Below are 18,582 nucleotides of genomic sequence, written 5' to 3' on the forward strand. Positions count from 1 at the left end.
ACTGTAAAAGTGGCAAAAGTAGAATAAATAGTTATTTAGGAAAAAACAGTATAGACACATTAGTTACTAAAAACAGGTTTCTAACAGGTTATATTAAAAATCAAAATAAGTAATTAAGGTGTAACTAAAATACTAGGTAAACCGTATATTTGCATGTAGTAAAGTATGAGTATAAACACCAAGTCTTACATGTATGTTTTTCAGTATGTTGTTAAATTCACATGGATGTCTCCTGACTTCACGGTTCAGATCGCGTAGTGACATCTCGCGAGATCGCAGCCCGTCACATGATCGCGTTGTGAGACAACCAGGAAATCGAGGGTTGTTTAGGCTGAAAGAAGAGGAGCAGATGCTCTGATCTCCCGCTCCCAGTCATGTCTCTTTGCAAAGACTGTGCGTTTCTTGTTTTGCTGGCGGCAAATATTTACTCGCTTGTGTCCAGCGACGGAGTGAACCTCGGCGTGTCGGACTCGGCGGACAAACTGAGACAAACGCCGTCTTTGAGCCCTGCTGTGGTCAACCCTCCTGTTTTCAAGCCTGCGTCGGACTCTCCGTCCTCCCTCAGTCTGCTGTCCTTCCCTGAGGACCTGGAGATCAGCGACTACTGCAGCGAGCTGCTGCACATATTTGGCCAGCGGTACGTGGCCTACGTGAACTGCCTGATACCTGCTGCTCGACCCGTCCATGTGTGTCTGAACTGCTCCTCCGGTTACGGCAGTCTCTTGGACATCTACGCGAACATATCGTCGGACCAGGTTCGTGTCAAACACTGTCGTGTTTTTTTTTTTTTTTTTTCCTGTGCTTTAGTTTGTTGTAGGACAGGCCTCACTAATGCGCAGTGGTATCATGAGTCACGGGTCTTGTGATGTGACTGGTGGTGACACATTTGAGGAAACAACAACTGTAATCTCTTCTTCTTCTTCTTCTTCTTCTCCTCTTATTTCTCTGACGTGCCATCAGTCATTTAAGCGTTTCGATCTGTCAGTCCAGAAGGAATACAGACATATTTTCTAGATGCAGTTGAATGCAAAGGTTTTTGCCACCCTTGGGTATGTTTTGCTGACTGTTGAGGTGGAAATAAGTAAATAAACAAACATTAAAAGCAGCCTTTCTTCAAATGTTGATCCTTTTTATTTCATGAATGTCTTCCACAAGCATTTTTAAGATCTACCCACACATTGTCACCAATGTTAAAGTAAGTGCAGTGTCTGTGTGTCTTGGTGGATTCTGGCTTCTGCTTTGGATGACTGTGCTGTTATAAAAGTCTGCTGCCTCTTTTCAATTTCACTTTATTGACTGATCCATTCTTCCCTCTGTCAGTGCAATGTTTCTTGTGCAACTGGCTACCACACAGCCTCAAAGCTGAATATCATCCCCCCCCCCCATGATAAACAGATGGCAAAGTATGAGCTCAGTAGGGTGCCAAACATGTCTATTTTATAAGTTTATTAAGTAAGAAGTAACAGTGCATGAACATTTGAAGAAAGACTTGGTTTTTTTTATGGCTGTTTGCCTCAGATGTTCTGTTTACCTCTTTTCACTTCTAAAAATCAACAGAATATGTGTTTTTCCCAGGAGTGGCTAAACTTTTGGAGGTAACTGAGTGCATGTTAAGCTGTGGCTGTGTCCTCAGATGGGTCCTGGTAATGTGAGCTGCAGGGACAGTCTTCTGCGCAGTGATCAGCTGATGGTGGTTTTCCTGATGTACAGCAACCTGGAAAGTCTGTGGGAAAAATCGAACTGTAAACGTAAGTCTTCTGTCTTTTTTTTTTCTGTGTGTGTCAGTGTTAATAGGAATTTGTGGCCTTGTTTGAACGTCTGACACACACACATGATGGGTATGCATTTGACCACAGAGGTCAGAGTGCAGGGTCAAGTAGAGGCAGCATTCAGTGAGGGTTTAATGAGAGTGGGCAATGGACACGCTGATCGTTGCAGAGATAAAACACGTGACTTTAATTTTATTTGACAAACTCTCTGGCAATCAGGATATTTAATACAAACCACAGCAGTATATGTGTGGTTTGTATCAAATCTGTTTGACAGTGTTTTCTGCCAAAGTGAAAATGCCAGAGATTAATTTTCTAATGCAGTTGTATTCCCTTTGTTTAGGGCTGTCGCTTATTGTTTAACCTGGTGATAGTTTTCTTGATTAATCATTTATTTGTTAAGTCTAAAAAAAATGTCACAAAAATGTGTAAGAAACGCCCATGGCAACTTACTGAAGCAGATGATGCTATCAATTAGCTAACTCATCCAACCCATACTACAAAACCCTAAAATATTCAGTTTACTATCACATAAGACCAAGAAAAGCAGCAAATCCTCTTGACTGCGAAACAACATTGGGATTTTTCTTGGAAAATGACCTAAACAATAACATCTAATTGAGTAATCTACGAATTGTTTTAGCTGTAGTTTGTTTCTGCGTCCTGCTTTTCTTTGACATTTAGCAGTTTGCAGGAGCTGATGTAATGATTGTTTGTATTGTTAAACCAACTAACTGAAACATGGTTCAAATCTTGGATAAAATAGAGGAAAGTTGTTCATGTTACCAAGGTGAAACATTCACAATATGCAATCATGGATCTGATTTCATTTGTCCGCACTTATTGAATAAATAGACCTAACTGATTGTTGTTTTTATTTCCTCTTGCGTAGAATGCATCACAAACGGATTTCAGCGCCCGACCAATGACACGCTGTACTTCATGACGACTCTCAACCAAACACTCACCTGCTTTGAGAAGTATCAACAGGTACTTCCTACATTAGGCAACAATGTTGGTCTGTCTGTTATGAGTTTATCTTCAGAAGATAACCGCAAGGACTGCTGTCCTCTTCTCAATTTTTCTTCACAGGGGAATCATACAGAGCTATGCAAAAACTGTAAAAGCACATACAGAGACCTGAATGAGCTGTACGGCAGAATGGAGAACAATCTGACTCTGTGTATCGACATAGAGGATGCGGTACGTAGCAGAGATCTGCTCCTTAAGATGGGAAGAGAGGAAGCTGCACCCCCTAGAGGAATCCGCGGACACTAAAGGGAAAATAGTCAGAGGGGTCCTCATCCACCTTTAGCGGCTGACAGGATGCTGTGCTCAGGAAATGTTTGTGTCACAGCAAAAAGTTGAACCAAGTGACATTAATCATAAAGCTTGAAGGGTTCACTCTTAAACCTTGGAAACAACAACACAAGGTGCAACTTAGTTGTTGTTTCATAAGCTTTCAGCCACATCTATGGCCTTCCTCAGCAGATGCTCAGTTTGCTATTGATAGTAACAGTTATACTAATGACTATAGTATCTAGTGTAAAAGTATATAAATGTAGTTTAATAAACATAGCATGGCTAAAATATTAACAGAAGTTGATATTTCAGCCTTGATTATGTTATTCTTTTCCATGCTTAAGTTTGGTTTTACAGTGTTTCTGTGGTTGCTGTATTATAATAACGGCTACTGATATGAAAAAATAATAACACGAGAGCTGCAAGTTATAAAATCCCCAAACCAAAAACCCCTGAATACAGTAAACATTTTGGAGCAGAAACCCAAGAGTGTGGGATTAATAGTAACACTGTCCGGTAATTGCAGTTGTCTGAGCTAAAGTTTATGTTGCATTTAGCCCTTTGCCTCATTTCAGATGAATATGACACGCAGACTGTGGAGTACGCATTTCAATTGTTCCTTCCCCCGTACGGAGACGGTGCCTGTCATCGCTGTGTCCAGCTTCATGCTCTTTCTGCCCATCATCTTCTACTTGAGCAGCTTCCTTCACTCTGAACAAAAGAAACGCAAGCTCATACACCGTGAGTAACCAGCTTAATTCGCCCATTGTCACACACACAGAGATTTTTTGACAGGGTTCTGAAGAGTTTGAGGTCTTTGTGGAAGGGGGGGTGGGGGTGTGGGGGGCAAGGGGGGGTGGGGGGGGGGGGGTGGTTGACTGACTGTGATATTGGAGTTTAGCTGGGATGGAGGAGGAAGGAGGTGGGGTTGTTCTAGGGTGAGTAGACCTGCAAACCTCTGGATCATAGACAAGGTTGCAGGATTAGTGCAACCTCGGGTGTCTTGAAGGATCAGGGAACTTTTTTAGGCAGTGGGCAGAGAGCGGTGCTGCTCGGTGTACAACAGATGGCTTGTGATGGGCGCGAGTGCACGTTGAGCCTCACACAAGAAGCAATCATGAAAACAGATTTGTTCTTAAATAATGCGTAATTGTGATACCTGATTAGTAATGTAAATTCTCTCTTTACAGCCAAGCGAGCGAAGTCATACACCAGCTTGATGAACATTCAGGACAAACTGAGCTGAAGAGGAGCGAGGTGATCACTGAAATTAAGGACAGCGTTTTTCTTTTTGTAGAAAGTTACAAGATTTGACCTCTCACTGTCTCGTGCCTGAGGATTGACAGACCTCCTGTTTGTGAATGTAGATCCCTCAGCTACAGCTTCACCGGCTGTTTTCTGGGGGGGGCTGTGATACCACTCAGTATTCAAAGGACTTCAAGGATCAAAACAAATGAAACTAAAAGTGAAATGCACTGGAGTTTTTATTGCACAAAATGGACTTTGGGGCAGATTGAATATTTGCTTTCATATCCTTCTTCTCAAAATGTTGTAAAATAGAATGAAATAAAAATATGCAGAATTCAAATTTTCTCAGATATATTGCAAAAATGTAGAAATTGTCCACAGACTGTGTTTGAGTCTGCTTCTTACTGCCAGAATTATACATCTGCTTTGTTTTGTGAAATTTGTAAGATTTAAACTTATATTTTGGATTTCTATGAGACAGGACCTGTGTTGGAATCAATGTCCAACACATCCTGCAGTCGGAGACACACAGCTGTCACTGGAAAAGTGAATGGCTTGAATGCTGTGTGCGTGTGTCTGTGCGTATGTGCATATGTGTGAGTCTGTGAGTGTGTGCAGGTGAGCTAATGTGTGTGTGTGTGTGCTCTATTTATGGGTTGGGTTGAGAAATGGGTTTTCTGTCTCTAATATATGTCCAGAAAAGAGCCACAGAAAGGAAGCACTTGATGTCCATTAGTGGTGACATGTATCTGCTGAAGACGGGGTGCACATCAGCGGGGGAGGGGTGGGGGCTAAATAAAGACATAACACACATAATGTAAGAGCACTCCAGAGTACCACACTGTGATGTTACCTGTTTTCCAGGCAGTGTTTTTTGTGGTTGCATAAAGCTTTTAATGTGCTTTGTTGTTATTTTCCCACTGATGTTTAACTTCATTTGTTAACAGGCTTCTGACTGTTCATGATGGTGGGGGCTTCCTTTATGAGTTGTTGAATTGATGAATTTGCCTATTAAAATGCATATGCTGATTTAATGAAAACCTTAACTTTGAATGCATAAACCCAAATAAACATTTCTGTGTCATGAACATAGTGCAGTTGCATGTTTTGCATAGTTTACCCACAACCACATTTGTGCTGATGATAATATACTTTTATTTAGAGGTTTAATCTGAGAGGAACAAACACTGGTGGAAAGTAACTAAGTATATTTACTCAAGGACTACTTAGGTACAATAACACTTGCTCATTTACACTTTATATTCCTTTATACTTCAACTCTACACTACATTTCACAGGGAAATATTGCACTTTTTGCTGCAAGACATGAATGTGACAGCTACTAGTGGCATTTCATATTAACATTTTCATCCGAAGTCAATGATAAACCTACCTCAAAGTTGATGAACTAGTTAAAATGAGCTCCTCATTGACCGGATACAGGTTTAAAAATGCTGCTTACATGTTACTGCATCTGTAACAATTACTGTTGTGGTGTAGTTACAGTAAAGCAAAAATGAAAAGGCCTCAGGTGGCATTTAATGATGCGTTCAGAATCCTGCATAAGCTCCCAAGATGGACGAGTGCTAGTCATATGTTCGTGACAAATGATGTCCCCACTTTCTATGCTGTCATAAGAAATTTTGTGTTTAAATTCATGGTTCGATTAACTGATTCAAGGAACGAAATCATAATTTCCTTAAGTGAGCCCACACAAAGTAACACAAGGTACTCCTCTTGTTTTTGGAACCACTGGAACAGATGTTTGTATGTATTATGATCATTTCTGTTGTTTATCTTACTCTCTCTTATTATTATCTACTTTTATCTTTATTTTGTAACCGATATGGACCTATGTGTCTGGAATAAAGTAATAAAGTAAAGTAAAATAAATAATTCATAATATATTGCATAATAATACAACAATGAAAGTGGCCAATCAACACACAATATGGCTATAAATAGGCCCACTTCTCTTCTTTTGCTTGCTACTGTACAATTTTCAGGTGCTTTACTTGAGCATTTTATGTTATCACCTCATGCCTCTACTCCACAACATGTCAGATGGAAATATGGTAGGCCTACTTTTTTAATTCATGATATTTATGTTACAACTACTAGTCACATTCCAACTTTAAAGTGCTCCTGTTCTTGCATTTGTAATAATGATGACTATATAATAGCACAACCTACTGAAAGTGTGCACTTCTGCTTGTGTTACTTCAGTGCATTTTGCTAATATTACCTGTCCTCTTTAAATGCATAACTTTTACTTGGAGTATTGGTGTATTGTTGGACTGGTATTGGTTAATGGTAGACTATTTAAAGGCTCTAATTACTTCTTCCATCACTGGAAACGCTGTCCTCTCCAGGACCAACAGGGCCCGGCACCAGTTCTGTGACTGACTAATGAGCCCATGTTGTACAGTGGTTAAAGCTGGTTTTTCACACAGGCATAGCCCTTGTTCTCGGGTTACGTGGCCTTGTGTGTCTTGCAACGCCGCTTTTCCTCCATCATTAGCAGCTAATCTAAATGTGGGATAAAGATACTTGGCCGAATAATCGCGGCAACACATCCGTTAAACTCCTTTGGCTTTTTGGTCTTGTGGAGCGCAGCCACTGCTGGCCATCGGCGGGCTCTAAGAGCATTACGCATATGCCGAGTCATATGATCCGGGCTGCGGCCAGCAGGGCGGCGAAAAACACGGGCTCTGCTCGTTTGCCTCAACGCACAGTGGAGCGTGTTGAGCGGCCCGGAGCTCAGGAAATGAGAATGACAGCTTTGATTCCTGCTAAGCCTCGCTGCTTTTCCGAGGCGCACCGGGTACTTAAGCGGCCCTGAAAGTCAACACAGGCTCCCGGCAAAGTGGAGCTGCGGCTCCGCTGGCTTCAGTGATTCAGACCATGGGTAGTTCAGGAGGAGTGTTCGGGTCTTCTGCCCACTGCTAATAGCACTAATAACACAAAGTGCATTGGCCTATTTGTTGCAAAATGTCAGCTACTAGTGAAGTAGGAACGATTATTGTGCAGAATGTCTCCATTCAGTGTGAATTATTACTGTATGTGTTGTATTATTGGATCATTATTATCTGTGCATTAACTTAATAGCAGAATATTTTTTTTTATATGTCTTAAAACATATCTGAGGGGATCCTTACCAACTTAATATACTGTTGGATGGTCAGTATCATATCTTCATATTGTATAAACTTATATGTTTTATATGTTGAATATTGATATGCAAAGTGACTAGTGGAGCAAAAAGTTCAGTATTTCCATCTGAAATGTAGAGTAGGAGTGTAAAGTAGCATCATATAGCAATCAAGTACTGACAAACTGTACTCAGTCTATCTGAGTAAGTGTACTGAGTTACTTTCCACTGCTCTTTATAGCAAAGGTACATCTTTTAATGTAATGTCATGTTATTATGTTAATGGTTCATAATGTATCATGACAGTTCTTGAAAATAGATTAATAAAGAAATGTGTTCACTTATTGGACATGAAAAGGCAGCTTTTAGAAACCACCTAAACAAATGAATGCTTTTTAATTAAATACATTGCCTCACATTCACACATTTACACCTTGGACCTGTGGATCAAAACAGATCTTGCATGGATCTCTTGGGGCTGGAAAGTTTCTTGCACGGTCTCTGTGGTTTGGGGAGGGAAGCATACCGGGGGTGGGGTATTTCTGAGTGTTAACAGGCTGAATTTACCAATCTTCACCTTGAGAGACAGAGCTGGCTTTGGTTATCGTTCTGTTTTGGAGGTTTTCCGATCGCTGTGGAAAAGAGAGATGGAAAATGTTTATTAGATTTAGAAAGAATATTTTTCACTTGAATGATGTGTCAAAGCTAAATTTAATTCTATATAGGCCACATTACATTGACTGTGTGTTTTGTCATATCAGTTTATGATAAACTGCAGTGAACTGACTCCAGTGAAGCAAAAAAATACAATCCACCAGTAATCGTGGCCTGATGCCATGCAAAATTATTGTACACCCAATCCATTCACAAAGAGCTTTGATTTTAAAAAATGACTGTGGGAATAATTCTACAGTAAATGCACTTACTGTAGAATTATTCCCAGAGTCAGTTTATGTGGAAGAAATTAATATGATTTTGTAAACAGACTCATATCCTGATCTCGGCTGCTTGCTCCAGTTCTCTGCTGGATTAGAGTGAAAAAAATGTGCTGAGGTTTGTGGAAAGGTTTTGTTGAAACCACTGAAGGCATCATTACACCAAACAGAAAAATACACAATGACCATTAGAATGGAGAAGTATTAAATCCACACTGAATTTTATCTAAACGATGTGCTAAGAAAACTGAAGTTTTAATACAGAACTGGATTCCAACAGTTTTATTTTCTGGACAGAAAGTAGGCATCAACACGTTAGTCATTATCTAAAAACCTCTTCAGACAGAGTGTTTGATAAAATCACTGGTACCAAATAATCAATTATGTGTAATTTTTGTGTAATATCTCTCTTGAATGCACATTCATTGACAGTAAATGGAAAGACCTTCAAATGGTGCAAACATTCATTCCTTTCTCTTGAGCTCTCAGCCTTTCTAATGTGTGAACTTTTGAGATGACGTTTGTAAAGCTCGGAGGGGAATGAGGCAGGAATGTTGGAGCATGACGGCTGAAGCAGAACTGACCATTGTTGATGTTTGAGTGGCTAAATGATGACACAGACCTTTCCTCAGACCTTGTCTGATGAGAAATGACGACTGTGAGAGGCTGCCAAGTGGCCTCCACTGCACAGACCTTGAGATCATTTTATTTACAACAATTATTCAGGCAGCATATGAATAGAGTTGTATTTATCTTTCCCTACTGTAGCCTCTTTGTCTCTCTGCATATCTGCATTTGTGTTTGCAGTGTCCCTCATTCTTTCTTCATATTAAAGGTTAAAATTTAGAGGTAAAAGGGTTATTTTGAATGTGCCCGTTTGCAATAGATGCTCCAGCAGATGGCAAAAACACACTTCTCTTTGCACAAGTTACCTTGAGACAAGTCCAATACATTTCATATTTGATAGAAGAGTAAGGGGATGCTCTTCATGTTGTTTCTGAATCTGGCCTTCCATTTTCATTTATTAAAACTAATTCTTGTTAAATGACTGTTTCTTTGTCTTTTGGCAAGGTCATGGCCTCCTCTAGACTAAATGCCTTTGAATTTCCTGCTGTCCGCTACAATCTTCCTCCACACATTTGTTTTCTTTACAGTGCATCCCATGTTATGAAGCAGCAAATATCGCCTTTGTTATGGCAATATTAAGAAACTGTTAGTTAGGACTTAAGTTGTTATGCAACCCCCACCACCACCACCACCACCACCACCAACACCACCAACACCACCAACACTCTAAGCTGTCAGTTAGTTAACTGGCTGAAGGTCAGGCTTAGATTATGCACCTCTCAACCCCTGAGCAATGAATATGATGCTTTGTTGAACAAGGAGTAAACATATGCCCCTGGGGGTAGGAATTAGCAGACGCACACACATGCACCCTCTCTCACAGAGCATATGCAGAGTGAATGGGGCTTATTATACACCTGCGAGTGGGGTCAAAGTCTGTCAATCCCTAGCTTATGGTATTATGATAGATTATAGAATCACTCTCTAATGGCAGTCATTCAGTTTGTAATCTCAGCAGCTTGATGCAAAAGCACTCAGCGTTCCAGCTAAGGGTCTGTTGAAAATAAGACCTTCTCCTCATTCATCCCTTACTTCCCCCCTTTCACAAAGGTCTTATGACAAGTCAGCTGTTGGTGACATCACAGATGCTGGATCATATGTCAGAAACCTTTGCTGCCTGACTTACATCCCTTGCAGCTCAGCAGCAACCGAGGCCACTTGAGGCCAAAAGAGCGGCAAGGTGCCCCGGGGGGTGAGGGCCAGTGTTAGGGCTGCCAACAGGCGGGGAGGGTGGGGGGCACTCTTTAGGGCAGGAACATCTGACCCATGTGTGGATTTGTTTGTGTGGGCAACCAGACCGCGCTCATCTTGCCATCAGCTTGAGAAGACATTTATCATTTGTGTCGAGAGTGTGCATGAATTAGAAAGTCCAGGCTCTGTGCATGAGAGTCACTGGATTTCTGTTTTTGATTAGCACATATAAAAGAGGCTTTTTTTTTTATTACTGCTAAATCTGATACATGTGTTTCAAACATGTTGCTTGTCAAAAATGGTACATTTCAGATATATTAGTTTGTGGAACCTGAGTAGAATTTTAATCACAAGACTGTAGCGCCACCTAAAGTCAGCTTCTGAGCATGACGTCAAAGACACAGAAACGTCACTATGTTTTGGCTCCAAAGTAAGGCTGCCTGATAGTTTTAAGTGATCATTGGAGCCCTTAAACTTTAGTTTTTATCCCCATTTTTTATATCATAAACAGAAATGATCCCACCAGAATTGACATCACCCCTCTGAGCACCACGACAATGATGTGCTACCTTACTGACATGTCAGTTATTTTTATTTATTCACAGATACTGTGCACAGTCTTCGTGTCCATGTTTGTTTGCACCTTTGAGATAAATTAAATGGAGTTTTTCTGTGTTGAGATATGTTGTCATGATTTTTGCAGACAGTAAGTTCCACTTGAAATATTATTAATTTATTCAATGATTATTTATTCCCCTATTTTTGACAGCTGCGAGTGCATTAAGCTTGAAGTGTACATTTTACATGAAGTCACATAAGGTCTTTAAAAATAGACTGACAGACTTAATTTGTGGCTGCCAATAGCTGCAACTTAGCCTTCAACCTATCATGAAACACTTGTGTTGTGTAGCTGTGTTAGTGATAAAGCTGTTGTGTTAAAATCCTTTTCCATTAGATGTTTTGCATAATTTAGTCAACCAGCTATGTTTCTTATCCAGGCAATCCTTGAACATGTACCTCTCTTAAGTGTTAAAGTTTATTTCAACCATAAAATAACTTTATCTAATATAAATAAGTGGCATTTACATGCAAAAGCACTATAAACTGCAAACCTTGGATGCAAAGCTTTCCAGAAGATGTAATTTGTTGAAGAGGATCGGAGACATTAACTTGCGCCACTAGATGGCAGCACAAAGCCATGTATAATGTATCAGTGGTCCCAGATCTGCCATGCATTGGTATTTCTGTGCTCAATTTGTCCAACAATTTTCACGGTGTATGAAAACCACTGCTTTTGTAATAGCCCACATACTAGATTGCATATGCATCAGGGTGAGGTAAATAGATAATCTCAACCTGCATTTGCTAATGCTGAAATATTATATTATTTCCTGTTCTTCTTGCAGTTACAGAATTTAAATTTCCATACAAACATTTAGAATAACATTTTTTTTTTTAATTTAAAGATAAAGAATCAAAATGTAAAACTTGTCATTGAAAGTATTCCCACATCCTTGAAATTATTATGTTGAAGAAAAAGAAATGAAACATCTGGGGAGAGCAGGTATAAAGGGCGGTGTCACAATCACAAGATCTACTGAAAGCTATTCAAAACCTACAACCTGGCTTTTTGGGTAGTCAAATTCACACCTTTTCTATTGTTTAGTGTACAACAGATGAAATAACTGAAACTGTGTAGTAGCCAATGACTGTATATAAAAAGGTAGTAACTAATAAAAGAATAGGAATAATTTTCAAAGATAGTTTGAATGGATTAGTTATAGATAGAGAATATAATATTTAAAGAACAGCTAAGTGTTTAAAAAAAAGTGTATATAAATAACGGGACGTGACACAAGGAGCTCAAACAAAAAAAAAAAACCCTTCATTTATTCAAATAGAACAAATATGAATAGAAGTAAGTAAAAAGTTATGAGGCGTGGCAGTAAATCAGTAGGCTAGTTTAGCAGTGTATGCATGAATAGTGTTCGATGGTAAAAAAAGGGGAAAAAGAAAACCAAAAAACAAAAACAGGGAGCACCACGGGGCCCAGGTGTTCCCAATGACCCCTGACCCTGCACACCTGGTGAGAGCCGTCACGATGCAAATGGCGGCGCTTGAAGATAGCGCTCGTCACTCCGGTGACTCTGTCGTCATAGCAACGCCTAAACAAAACAAACCGCTGCGGTATAGCGCCGCTGCTCTTTACTGTCTTCATCACGCCAACATTTAACTTTGTCTGTTCGTATATTTTACACAACATAATCTGAACATGGAAGACGATGATAAGGATCCAGAAGAGGTGCCTGAACCCTCTGCGTTGTCCGAAAATCAGGAGGCTAAGAACGGGTAAGTCCTCTAGCTAGCTTAACGTTACTACAGCTAAATAATAAATACAGAAAACCTCACAGAAATATTAATAATTACATATATTTTTCATGCAACATGAACTTCTGTAATGGTTGTCAAAATCTCACGTTACTGGTCGAATGGATTAATAAAAATGAATACACTGAAGTTTCTATTTACGTTTTATCATGATCAGTTTTATTTTTGTTGGACTATAATCACTAAGCGGTGTACACATTTAGGGTGTCCACACAAGAGGCTGACGGAGATCCCAGCGGGGTTTTCAGTGAGGAGGCCTGGGGGAGCCTGTATCAAGAGGAGGTGGATGGAAGTGTAAAGGTTTGTTTTCATTCTAAACGCTTCCCTGTCTATGTCCTCTGTAATTCCAGTAATCAAGTTAATCATTAAAAGTTTCATTCAAATCTCACATGGCCAGTGGTGTAAAAATACTTTGTTACATTCAAAATTGTACTCATTTTATGACAAGATGAACAAAAGTAGTATTGGCAACAATATATACTTAGAGTAGCTACCAAAGGTAAAGTAGCCTACTCACTTGAGAATAACATGCATATGGATTATAAGTATTGATGCATTGATTGATAAGTATCACAATAAAAATTTGCCATTGTGGTCCTTTTCAATAAGCTGCAGTTTGACCTTCTTTTTAAAAATACATGGTTACTTATTATTTTAATAATGTTAGCAGATCACGTCTCAGAGGATAACCAACCTGCAGAGAGATTTGACAGCGTTTGTGACCAACATCCAAACTGCTGCTGATGCCAGAGAGTCAATGCGAAGGAAGGAGGTGGACGAAGCTCGCAAAATTAGGTTTTTTTTCTCTCTGTTCTCCTAAATCACCACCACTACCATATAGAATACTTACTTTTATAATGCCTGATGAAAATTGTACCATATATCCCTTTATATTTCCCCCATCCTGTTTTTCTTGACCCAGATTGGAGAGACTGGAAAATCATGTGAAGTCTAGCCAGGAGAAATTTGAGGAGATTACCAGAGGGTGGTCAATAGTTAAGGAGAAGGCGACCCTTCAGGAGCTGCGGGAAGCTCAGAACAGCCAGCAGCAGCTGTGTGCTCTTCTATTAGAAGACAAGAAAAAATTCATAAATGACCTGCAACAGGTAACTCTATCTATCTATCTATCTATCTATCTATCTATCTATCTATCTATCTATCTATCTAGGAATTTGATAATTTCTCCATCTGTTTTCTGAACAGGAGATGAAGGTTGGGGATGAACGTTATGTGAAGGACTTAAGGAAGGAGGCAGAGGAGCTGGACCTGATGATTGAGAGGATGGAGGACCACATGAAAACCCTGAAAAAAGCCTACAGGGAGGAAATGGACCAGATTAAGGTAGGACCATATCTGGGTCAAGAAGCATCTTTACTGTAAGTAATTAGTAGAGTCCACTTGAATCAGATGAATTGGGAGTATTGCATTAGGACAGCATATTAGAGTACACAGTCTCTGTCTCTGAAGTTGAATAATTAGTTGTAAAATACCCACTATACCCACTAGGTTAAGTAAACACTTTTAAAGTCTTACATCCCTTCAGGTTTTACCACTTTGTTCCAGACTGAAATATCTCAACAACTATTGGATGGATTACCATAAAATTTTTGGATGTTGGATTGCCGTTAATTATCCCCAGAGGAAGAAGGCTGATGGCTCCAGTGCAGTGATCCCCTGACCACCATAAAGTTGACATTAGTGGTTCTGTGTGAGATGCGATGAATGAAATCTGGTTCTGGCATGAACCAGATGCCAAACATTGCCATGTTAGCGTTTCATTGTAAACATGATAGCATGTTAAGTTGGCATTTAGCTCAAAGCACCACTGTGCCTAAGGACAGCCTCACACAGCCACTAGTATAGATGTAGGCTCTTAGTCCTGTTTATGCCATTGTTGTCATTCTTACTAATGGTTGAACTTGTGTTGTTGTTGTTGGTAGAGAGTTTATCAGCAGCAAAGTGAAGTCGTACTTACAAGAGATGTGACTGAATGGGACCAACTCATGAAGGAACTCTGGGAAAAAGAGGTCAGAAAACAAAATAATAAAATATAACACACACACACACACACACACAAACAAACACACACATATATATATATATACATACATGTCTTCCATGCCTCAGCTCTGTGTCTAATGATATCTAATGTGTTTCTAGCAAGAGAGGCTGGAGCAGAGGAAGGAGAAAGTGGAGGAGTATGAAGCGATTCTTAAAAGAGTGACACTGGAGACTATGGAGACCAAACACATCCGCCAGCTAGAAAAAAATGCAAAGATTCAGGTTTGCACAAATACCAAGACGCTCCCGAATAGCTTATCCTATGAGTGAAGCTTTTGTACCATGAGTTGTATTTTATAGAAAAAAAAATCCTTCCAATGAACCTAGCATTAGCCCATGTATTTTTCCGAGAAGCAGTTGGAGCTCACATCACAATCAACTGTTTACCTAGCTCTAGTCAACCAGCACAAAATGTGGCTCAGGCTGATGACGTAAAGTGTTGCTCAAACTGTTATACGCTGAAATACAGCAGAATAGTATACAAAATATTTGGATAATGGCTAAAAATGGAATTAAAATATGTTTTCCTGTACATGCTTTATCTGTTATTTCTTAATAAAATTAGCGTAGTGTCCCAAATATTTTTAGGTTGAAACTTGTAGTGGTAGTGATTGTGATTGCATGCTAAATGTTTCAGCATTTGACAAAGATAAGCTCCGCATTGAGATGCACCACGTCTTATTCTTGGCTCTGCAGGTTGTGGAGAGAGAGAATCAACAGAAAAAGGGCAAACAAATGATTGAAAAGGTTGTAGAAATAAGGCAAAAGTTTGAGTATCAAGAAAGCAAAGTCCACTTGGCCTGTATGAAGAGCAGAATTACAAGGTAGTACAGATTTTCTGAGACAGACACACACACACACACACACCTTTTTAATTCAAGTTTTATTTAATTTGCTTTGTTTCTAACAATGTTTTTTGTGTTTCAGTCTGCAGACAGAGATGAAAAACCTAGAGACCCAGTACGCCAGTCATGTGAAACGGATAAGGGAGACCAGACGGCATTTGTCCAAACAAATTAAATGCAGCATCGATCAGTATGAACGCATACAGAAGAAAATCAAGTGAGTCATAGTTATCAGTTTAAAGTAACACTGACATACTGTACGATTACTTGTTTCTTATCTAATCTTTTTCTTGTCTTCTCTCCTCCACCCCTCTTTCACTTCACACAGGCACTTTGCAGTCGCTGATGCTGTGAAGTTTGAGGAGATGTGGCTCACAGTTGAGGCAGAGGTGAAGCAACTGATTGAGAGGGCTTTAGTAATTGACTCGCTGATCTGCAAGCACCACCTTGGCTTAGCCTGGGAGCGACCTCCAATGGCCTTCATGGAGCTCTCTGGTCCCATCCAGCATCAGAAAGAGGCCAGTCAGGATGTCTCCCCGCAGTTTCATACTGGACGGGCTTTACAGTGCAGCCAGAGCAAGGGGATGATGGACGCCTCAGACGGGCTGGGCGCTACACACGGGGAAATGTGCATGGAAGGGTCAGTGGGGCAGGGTGAGAGCAACGTAGAGGTTGAGGACAAGAAGCTGCCGATGGACACGCTGAAGAAAGTGATGGAGGTGCTGTGCGATGAAGTGGTGAGAAACAAGTGCAAGATTCATGTTTATTAAGAAGATATTTTAACGGAAGAACTGTACATGACTTTTTATGAGGGCATATATTATATTAAAGGAACAGTTCAACATTTTAGGCAATACACTTATCTACTTTCTAGAAGATGAGATGAGCGTGACAGAGAGATTTGTGTGTATATGTGAGAGCGTTACATTCTGTATGTTACAAGCATGACAAGCATTTCTTCTATCTCAGGGCTTTTTGATTGAGGATGCACTGCCCAAGGTGCTGGCTCCCCTGGAGCAGGGAGAACAGACTATTGTGAAGATAGGCTCTCTCCTGTGTGTGAGTTCACGTTCATTTTCTACTCATTCCACAGACAAATACACCACAGCCAGCCTCTTTACCTGGGCCACCACTTAGTGTGGGGGCGTATTGCATCAGTATATTATTCGTCAGCACGGGGGAAAGTCCTGAACAACCACACATGTTGTTTTTTCTTCCAGTCCTTTGGCCTTGAAGATGAGGACGTGCCCAAGTTGGCTCATTTCTTATTAAAGTACAAAGACCAGCAGAAAGAGCAGACAGAGGTGAGGAGGGAGGGCAGTGGACGGATGCCTCGTCAAAGACATTTCCATTTGGACATCCACTTGTGCATTATATGGCCATGACTCTTTAACAAACAAGGTCAGTGTTTCTGCATCTACTCTCTCTGTTCTTTCTGCCTGCAGGATGTCTGTGGTGAGCTGGGTGAATCGAGTGACCAGGCAGAGGCAGTGGAGACCCGCTCTACGTCTAATCTGACCTCTGACCTCATCCATCCGAACCATGTCCTGCCTGCTCTCAAAAGCTTCCTAAAGCAGCACATGAGGTTAGACGCACACCCACCCTCACTTAAACCACTTGTTTATGAGAACTAGATTATACTCCATTGTGTGTGTATCTCTGTGCACAACAAAAGCAACAATATTGTTGTTACGGGGACAGGGTGTGTGATTTCAATGCAAAATGTGATGCAATGAATATGTGATCCTGATGTGTTCCTGGTGCTTTCCAAGGGTGAACCAGCAGAGCAGTTTTCTGCAAGTAAAAGCCCGGGACAGTTTAGAGGATGAAGCCTACTGGGAAAGTATGGGCAATATCATCTCTGAGGACAAAATCAAACTCTGGGAAGTAGCGGAGGACACACTAAACCAGTACCTGTGAGTAATAACCATACACACACACACACACACACAGAAAACAAACATCCATCAGTATTCAGAATGTTTTTTTGTTTGTCTGTGTAGTGAGGTCCTCACAGAGATCTCTGAGCTCGTCCCTGAGGCTGAGGGTCTGTGGCAGCAGAACACAGAACTGCAGATGCTGCTGCAACAATCTCTCGTCTCAAGAGTATGTGTGTGTTGATGTTTTTTTTGTCACACTGTTCACTAAGGGTGAAGGTTGAAGCTCTTCCCCAACTACAGTACAGAAAAAAGTAACAAGTGTGATGTAATATAATGTGTGTAATAGTGCGTTACAGCGTTTTATATTATAACAGTGTATTTTAAGGCTGAGAGGGTGATGAGTAATTGATTAGTTAATCAACAGAAAATTAGGCAATTAAAGAAAAAGCTGATCATGAATTGAAAATCATTTTCAACCAAATGCCATAGATTTGAAGGTCCAGGCTGCTTAAATGTGAATATATTTTTTTCTCTTTCTTTGTCACATTTTATAGTAAATCCAATGTCTTTCTGTTTTGGACTTGTGATCCAAACAAAACAAGCAATTTGAAGATGTGGGAACTTCTGATTGGAGTTTTTCAGTTTTCTGATATCTTATTGACCAAATGATTGATTGAGAAAATAATTGGCAGGTTAAAAGATTAAATAATATTTAGATTTAAAGCTGAAACAGTTGGTTGAGTAATAGATTACTCAATCAACAGAAAAATGATCAGCAACTTCTTTGGAAATTGATTAATCGATGAAGTCACTTTTCAAGCATTTTCTAGTTAAAGCTTCTCTGAGGCTCCAAGATTTTCTGCTTTTCATTGTCAAGCTCGATAGCTGATGACATTAAATATCACTGGGCCATGGACAAAATTTCAAGACATCACCTTGGTCTCTCTGAACATGCAATAATGAAAATAATATGAATAAACCTTAGACTCTTCAGTGCGAAAGCTAATAGGATAGAAATTTATGTTTGTTCTTTCACGTCATCCATCTGACATATTTTATTGTCCTACAGGTCATACATCAGATGCCTTAGCTCGTAATCAACAGGGAATTAGCAGAACAGGAACATGTATGGACATGTATTCAATTTATGTTGATGGCAAAGAATAAAGCTTCTGTTAAATCACA

At 40.0% G+C, this 18,582-nt stretch overlaps 2 protein-coding genes across 3 annotated transcripts; both read left to right on the forward strand.

The window, feature by feature from the left end:
* The first annotated feature begins 296 nt into the window (after window positions 1–296).
* ostm1 (osteoclastogenesis associated transmembrane protein 1) lies at window positions 297–5,407 on the forward strand. Its single transcript, XM_071479397.1, has 6 exons — window positions 297–755; window positions 1,634–1,748; window positions 2,662–2,759; window positions 2,862–2,972; window positions 3,647–3,812; window positions 4,262–5,407. The coding sequence occupies exons 1-6, from the start codon at window positions 375–377 to the stop codon at window positions 4,315–4,317; spliced, it is 927 nt and encodes a 308-aa protein (XP_071335498.1). The 5' UTR covers window positions 297–374; the 3' UTR covers window positions 4,318–5,407.
* A 6,930-nt stretch (window positions 5,408–12,337) lies between these two features.
* drc1 (dynein regulatory complex subunit 1 homolog (Chlamydomonas)) lies at window positions 12,338–18,582 on the forward strand. 2 transcript variants are annotated; one of them, XM_071479409.1, is made up of 16 exons: window positions 12,338–12,572; window positions 12,815–12,911; window positions 13,279–13,406; window positions 13,534–13,717; window positions 13,815–13,952; window positions 14,552–14,638; window positions 14,772–14,894; window positions 15,369–15,496; window positions 15,600–15,734; window positions 15,846–16,254; window positions 16,487–16,576; window positions 16,738–16,821; window positions 16,963–17,102; window positions 17,290–17,433; window positions 17,521–17,623; window positions 18,467–18,582. In XM_071479409.1, the coding sequence occupies exons 1-16, from the start codon at window positions 12,496–12,498 to the stop codon at window positions 18,485–18,487; spliced, it is 2,088 nt and encodes a 695-aa protein (XP_071335510.1). In that variant the 5' UTR covers window positions 12,338–12,495; the 3' UTR covers window positions 18,488–18,582. The 2 variants fall into 2 exon arrangements, with proteins under 2 accessions (XP_071335510.1, XP_071335511.1); XM_071479410.1 differs by having other exon boundaries at window positions 12,340–12,572; window positions 13,282–13,406.

The sequence above is a fragment of the Trachinotus anak genome, unplaced genomic scaffold (genome assembly GCF_046630095.1).
Source record: "Trachinotus anak isolate AG129_WGS33_773 ecotype Australia unplaced genomic scaffold, CSIRO_AGI_Tana_v1 ptg000005l, whole genome shotgun sequence".
In the NCBI taxonomy this organism is placed as follows: domain Eukaryota; kingdom Metazoa; phylum Chordata; class Actinopteri; order Carangiformes; family Carangidae; genus Trachinotus; species Trachinotus anak.